Below are 7,349 nucleotides of genomic sequence, written 5' to 3'. Positions count from 1 at the left end.
AAATTCTTCATATAGTGGACTACCAGTAAAATTGATACAAATTTGGGACCAAAAATTATTCAGACCGAGTCTGGGAAAAAACATTGAAGTTGAGGTTTGCATGAAGCTGGATGACAGCATGCCCAGGAGACTACAGGCTGTCATTAAGGCTAAAGGTTGCCCGACTAAGTATTGATAGTTGTGTAAATACTGTCATACTAACAGCTGTCTGAATAATTTTTGGTTGATTGTAATCTATTACATACCCTTCTATCAAAATTATCTAACATTATCAAGATGAATTTGTTCTGACACAGTTTAACTCTGAGTTCTTGTCATATTTATTACCATTTTCTAAACTATAGCGAATAAACTGTGATAATGTGAGAAATGTTGAAGGTGTCTGAATAAATTTTGGTTTGACTGCATCTATTTGATAAATGAAGTTAACCAACTAACATTATACATACCCTTTTGGTTTCTGTACCGGCAAGTACCAAAAATAAAAGTATCGGTATCGGGCGAGTACTGGAAAAAGTGGTATCAGTGCATCCCTACCCTCATCTCAACGTTCTTTGTTCTGTTGAACACAGAAGATATTTTGAAGAATGTTGGTAACCAAACAGTTGCCATTGACTTCCATTGTATTTTTGTCCATATAATGGAAGTCAATGGGAACCAAAATGGTTTGGGTGCCAGCATTAATCCTTCTCGACAGAATTTTCATTTTTGAGTGAACTGCTTTAACTAATTCTGTCATTTACAAATGTTAATTATTTCTTGCAGACTATAACCATGTAGTTGAAAAACATTTAAAAGGTGCTTATTCCTTTTAGTGTAATTTTTAGTTTGATTGTCGTTTGTTTTTCAGTTTTTGTAGTGGTGAAGGACCTGTTCCTATTGTTCCCTATTCCTTATTTTTCCCCACCTCTGTGCATCTCTCTCAGGCTAAAGACTCTGACCAGGCCCTGCTAGCCAACATTCCCCTGGCTCTGCTTGACTTTTCTCTGTGTTGGTGGATATCCTTTTGGGAAGCTGTGTGTGTGTCTTTGCCCCTGCATAGTCTGTATTGGGCAGTATTTTATTCCTGCATGATGCCTTATTTATGGAGTTCTTGTTTTATTTTCTTATTTGCTCTTTAGACCTGAAGACTTTCTTACTAAGCATGATGCTACAAAAAATATTGATAATTGTGAGAATGTGAGACGTTCTTGATTACCATAGACGTTTCAGCATGTGTTTACTGTAAATATCCGATGGAAGATGGTGCATTTTAGCACTGCAAATATGCTACTCTTCTAAAGTCTGGGGTCAATTAAGATTTTTTTAAAATAAATTAATATTTTTATTCAGCAGGGTTGCATTAAATTTATCAAAATTAAAACTTTAAAATTAAAAAGATTAAAACCACAGTTTTCATAAAATTATGAAGCGGCACAAGTAGTATGTAAACGGGAGCTTATGTCAACATGATTGATGAGTTTGACCTTTTGACCCATAATTATATCCATATGCGACCTTTGACATCATAATAATTTCCATATGAGAAAACCGGCGTGCGTGAAATCCGGCCATCAACCTTTGATCTCCGGGGATGACAAATGATGTTTTTGTAAGAGTACCTGTCATCCTTGGACTCTTACAAAAACATCATTTGTCATCCCCGGAGATCAAAGGTTGACGGCCGGATTTCACGCACGCCGGTTTTCGCATATGGAAATTATTATGATGTCAAAGGTCGCATATGGATATAATTATGGGTCAAAAGGTCAAACTCATCAATCATGTTGACATAAGCTCCCGTTTACATACTACTGGCACAATTGTTTTTAACACTGATAATAATCAGAAATGTTTCTTGAGCAGCAAATCAGCATATTAGAATGATTTCTGAAGATCATGTGACACTAAAGACTGGAGTAATGATGCTGAAAATTCAGCTTTGAATCACAAGAATAAATTTTCTTTTAAAAATATATTCAAATAGAAAAAGTTATTTAAAATTGTAATAATATTTCGGAATATTACTATTTTACTGTATTTTTCATCAAATAAATGAAGCCGTGGTGAAAACATTTTAAATATTTCAAAAATCTTACTGACCCCAAACTTTATTGATAGTAAATCAACTTTATTGATAAAAAATCAACTTCACTGCGTGGCCAAACATAATATTTTAATATTATATATAATATAATAATATGCATATCATAATATAATAAATATAACAGTCGAAACAGTGTGGTAGTTGCATATTTTCAACATTATTCTGTAGTTCTGCCTGCTTATTACAAGTCTATTCTAGTGAATGTAGGTTTCATGTTATTATTTTGTCTGTGGTAATTGACAGCATGCTACATAGGAATTATTAGGTTAATAATAACTTGTTATATTCCTAGTCTTATGGTCCTATAAGTCAGTGACTCAATTCCTTGACTATATCTCACATATTTGTCAGTCTGGCACAAACCATTAAGACTCTGAAACTCAGAAGAAACCCAGTGAAGTTGTCTTTGTACAGACACTTCACCAACACGCTCATCTTTGCTGTTCTCGGTGAGTAAAAGCATGAAATCTCGCTGAATACAGTGTAATAGTTAAACCCAGTCAAGGTGACTGATATGTGGCGTGTTTCAGGCTCCATCATTTTCATGGTTTGGACAACGAAGAAGTTCCGGTTAGCAGACTGTCAGGCGGTGAGTATCTGAGCTCTCTGAGTTTACAGCTCTGCTCTGATTGGAGCAGAACCAGAAGATTTAAAACGGGTTCCTGTGTGTTTCTGAGCAGGACTGGATGGAGCTGTGGGTGGATGATGCTTTCTGGAGGTTCCTCTTCTCCATCATACTGCTGGTCATCATGTTTCTGTGGAGGCCATCTGCCAACAGTCAAAGGCAAGCATACTGAAGATATGGTGTTTCTTCCAAATCCTAGTCAGCTGTCTAGCTCTCTGTCTTCTACAGCAGCGTCCTGACCGCATACATGTGCTCTGTGTGTAGGTATGCGTTCACACCGCTTACTGATGACTCAGACGATGAGGAGATTGAAGAGTTCCTGGTGTCTGCAAACATTGGTCAGTCACACTTTTTTGAGGTTTTCACTGTAGGCCGGTGTTATTGCACTGTATGGAAACTTTGTTATATGAAAATCGTGGGTTAATTAATATGCACATATTCATCCTCAGCTGATGGGATAAAGTTGAAGGCAGCTAAGACAGAAACCAATGGAACGGTGAAGCCTGCAGCAGCCAATCCGGTCAGTGTCGATTTTTAAATCAACTGTCCCATATAGTTTTATTTTTGTATTATTTTAATAATTTTTAAGTTGTTCTTACGATTTTAAAATGTGTTCATTCAAGAAATCATTTTTTATACTGCAAGATGACATTAAATTGATTAAAAGTGACAGTAAAAACACCTATAATGTTAAAAAGATTTATATTTCAAATAAGTTATGTTCTTTTGAACTTGTTATTCAGCAGAGAATCCTCAATAAATAAAATAGTAAATATCACAAATGTTATTTAATAAAATGTAACCTAATATAATAAAATATTTGATTGTTTCAGGATGAAGATTTGAAGTGGGTGGAGGAGAATATTCCTAGCTCTCTGTCTGATGTGTAGGTCGTTTTCTGTTTGAAAAAGGCCCTGTCCACACGAACGCGGTTATTTTGAGTAGGGAGAAGCTGCAGGCACGAGACCCACCTGCACACTCAGACCTGCACGCTCAGACCTATCGTTTTTTCAGACACAATATTATTTTTCTTACACATACTACTACTACTAATAGTAAATGTAGTAGTAATATTAGTATGAAATAATAGTAGTTAATACAGTAATACGTACAGTAGACCTACATAGTACTAAAATATGTTACAAATAATTGTATTATATATTATACATTTTATTTTTACATTTTTACTTTAACGGTTTTTATTTTGTTAGAAAACATATTAAGTATCCCAGAATGGTACAATAACACAGAAAATAAGAGCAAGCTGTAAATATTATAAAATAATGCTATCTTTCGACACTAATTTTGATCAAATCAAACACTGACTAAGCTAGCAATAATAGGTTACACATAAAATTCACGGCTTATTTTGTCAAACTATCTATCTAAACTATCATTAAATACTAAAATAGGCTATTCGTTTGTTGGTGTAATAAGATGTCACATTGATTTATGTCATAAAACCTGGTAATTTTCAGGAATCGCTTTAATAAAATTAATAACCTTACTCACGTGTCCGATGTTGCTACTTGCTAGCAGTTTTATAATGTTTTTTTTTTGTTTTTTTTTGATTGCAATTGAAAGAATAACAACAGTTATGAAGTAACATGGGGCTAACGGACAAGTTTTATAATGTTGGAAATTATTACGGTACACACGCTACAAAACAAATGTTCATCCAAACAGCAGGAGGCACTGTCTGAAAAAACGATAGGTCTGAGCGTGCAGGTCTGAGCATGCAGGTCTGAGTGTGCAGTTGGGTCTCTGGGCCTGCAGCTTCATAATGTTGGTTATTTTTAAAACATTTTCTACGGCATTTTCTACGCGGTTAGGCCGTTCATCCACACGCAAACGCAGCACCAGGTCACTGAAACCGAACACTTTTGAAAACGCCTGCCAGGGTGAAGATTTTCAAAAACTCCGGTTGCAGTGTTATCGTGTAGACCGCGAAACTGGAGTTTTTGGCTTGTGACGTCGGCGCCTGCACTGTTATCTCCACCTACTGGAGACTTTTTCAGGCTTCTTATTGGCCAACATGGCTTTACGGTTGAGATTATATCGCCACCTGTTGGGTTGGCATGCTCTTGACAGTGCTTCATAGCATGCGTTTGCGTTTTCATGTGGACGGAGATTTTTTTTAAAATGGGAGAAGGAAAAACTAAAAAACTAAAAATACCCGTGTACGTGTGGACATGGCCAAAAACATACATACATACATACATACTCCCTCTGCTGTTAGCAAGAAAAAGCTTTCCATGTAAATTTGTAATTATTCACTCAATTATTCGCTTTTATTTTCAGAGCTCTTCCTGTTCTTCTTGACTCAGATGAGGTATGCAAACTTTATTTCTATCATAGTTTTGCTTTGCTGTAACTTTAAGTTTTTAGTTTTAGTCTTTCAGTTTTTCTTTACCGTGTTCTTCTGAAATGGGATACGTTGGAGATACAGTTTCATTACTTTAAATAAAATAATTGTTCACCTAAAATACAAAATAAAACTTATTTTATTTCAGCTAGTTGCCAATGCAAACTTTTTCATTTAGTTTAATTTGACGTACTAAAATAATTAAAGGGTTAGTTCCCCCAAAAATGAAAATTCTCAATTTTCGTTTTTAGGTGAACTTACCCTTTAACTAAAACTGAAATAAAAAATTAACAAAACTCTATAGAAATACCAAAAAAATGGCAAAACAGCAACATAACTAAAACTTTAACATGAAAATTAACATGGAAAATATAAAAATAATAAATAATTCAAAATATTAAAATCATCAGTGTAGTATCTAGTGATATTTAGTATCTTGTGACACTAAAATAACATTGTAGTTTGCATTGTTTTATTCACTTTCATGTTTTTGTGGAACATTTACATCAGCCATCATGAATGAGTGAGTTAATTCATGCCTGTTTCTCACACAGGAGATCATGACTACCAAGTATGAGATGTCTAAAATGGAGTGAGGTTGAGAGCGCTGCAGCTGAAGCAAACCTCCAGAGATCAACCAAACCACTGCTCCTGTAACTGGCATCTGACCCTCGCCGGAGAGAGTCACAGACTCAGACTGTTTCCTTCCTTTGGTCCGGATGGTTGGCGGCTTTTGGGTAAATTGAAGGAATCGTGCTGAAGAGGTAGACGCATCCTAGCTGATCTAGACGCAGTACTACCTGAACTTTGTTGAGGTGTTACCTCTCTTTTTTTCCTGAACTGTTCAAACGTCCAGAAGACTTTAACGTCATCATCAATCTGTATAAAGAGATGACGGTCTATGTTTATAAACTTTTGTGAGGACAAACCTGTCAAAATTGTGAGTGAGTATTCAAATGGGTGAAACCATTCTTAGCGCTGGTTTTTGTTTTTTGTGTGTGTGTGTCACTCCATCCTGAAAAACACTGATAAGGAGCTTCAAGTTGACCAAAGCGTCTTCTCCGTTTTGATAAGTTAGTCTTTGGCTGTGTATAAAGTGTTATTTCAGACATTTTGCCTATGTTTTTAGCACATGATGTGAATAGTAGAATGTCTGTTGGTGTGTCCGATTTGTTTGTGAGTTTGTGCAGGGAGTAATTTAAATGGGCAGAATGATTCATTATATATTCTGAATAATTTTATGAAGTTGTTTTGTTTTGTAGAGAGCCCAGCTTAACTTTTCTCACTTAAAAGGAGAATTACCCCAAAATTAAAATTGTTGTTATTTAGTCACCCTCGCGTCGACTCAAATCTGCATGCTGTTATTTATGGAAGAAAAAAAAAAAGGTAATTGCCTCTTTTTATTTTAGAATTCAGCATTTTTTTCTCGCACTTCTGAGATATAAACAAGATATAAACTTTCTAGCAATTCCTGTTTTTTTCGGAATTCTAAATTTTTAATTTGCAGTTCTGTAAAAAACAAAATAGACATTTTATCTCACAATTCTGACTTTTTCCTTTCAGTTGCAGTTTACATCTCACTTTTCTTCTCAGAAATGCGAGTTTATATCTTGCAGTTTTGAGTTTATATCTTGTAATTCTGAGGAAAAAAAGTCAGAATTGTGACATGAAATTTGAATTGAGGAAAAATCACAATTGTTTGATAAATTCACAATTACCTTTTTTTTTTAATCGTGGCAGAAACAGTAGAACACAAGAAGAAGTTTTAAAGCAAAATTTAGTAGTGCATACAACTTGTGCACTATGATTCCAGGTCTTCAGAAATGATATGAAAGCTTTGTGTGAGGAACAGCAAAATTGAACCCTCTATTGGCCAAAAACTTTACCCCTCGCAACGTGAAATCTGAATGCTTTTGTGAATGAGGTTGAGAGCAGGAAATAAATTAAATTTTGGTCTGTTTCTTACAGAAAACTATTGTACGAGTTTAAATGTAGCGCATTTTATGATGCATTTTTTGGAGTTTGAACTTTAATTGTATGCAAAAAAGTAGCATGAAGACTTACGGCTTTTGAATTTTATTTTAAATAGTGCTGCAACCGATTAATTGCGATTAATCGCATCCAAAATAAAAGTTTTTGTTTACATAATATATGAGTCTGTACTGTGTATATTTATTATGTATATATATAAATACAAACACATGCATGTATATGTTTAAGAAAAATATGATGTTTATATATTAAATATATTTATATATACTGTAATGTAAAAT

The 7,349-nt window shown here is 34.6% G+C and overlaps 1 protein-coding gene across 1 annotated transcript in view; it reads left to right on the top strand.

Moving 5' to 3' along the window:
- The window catches only part of LOC107679197 (transmembrane protein 87A-like), a 14,027-nt gene extending 7,493 nt beyond the window's left edge, over positions 1-6,534 (top strand). The window contains exons 12-20 of the mRNA XM_016474717.1: positions 927-998; positions 2,427-2,535; positions 2,617-2,675; positions 2,767-2,870; positions 2,976-3,049; positions 3,161-3,231; positions 3,545-3,597; positions 5,013-5,043; positions 5,631-6,534. Coding sequence (XP_016330203.1) covers positions 927-998; positions 2,427-2,535; positions 2,617-2,675; positions 2,767-2,870; positions 2,976-3,049; positions 3,161-3,231; positions 3,545-3,597; positions 5,013-5,043; positions 5,631-5,672 — 615 coding nt within the window. The 3' untranslated portion in view covers positions 5,673-6,534. The remainder of the gene's footprint in view (positions 1-926; positions 999-2,426; positions 2,536-2,616; positions 2,676-2,766; positions 2,871-2,975; positions 3,050-3,160; positions 3,232-3,544; positions 3,598-5,012; positions 5,044-5,630) is intronic.
- Positions 6,535-7,349: the final 815 nt, after the last annotated feature.

The sequence above is a fragment of the Sinocyclocheilus anshuiensis genome, unplaced genomic scaffold (assembly GCF_001515605.1).
Source record: "Sinocyclocheilus anshuiensis isolate Anshui unplaced genomic scaffold, SAMN03320099.WGS_v1.1 scaffold300, whole genome shotgun sequence".
In the NCBI taxonomy this organism is placed as follows: domain Eukaryota; kingdom Metazoa; phylum Chordata; class Actinopteri; order Cypriniformes; family Cyprinidae; genus Sinocyclocheilus; species Sinocyclocheilus anshuiensis.
This window is presented reverse-complemented; position numbering and strand designations above follow the sequence as displayed.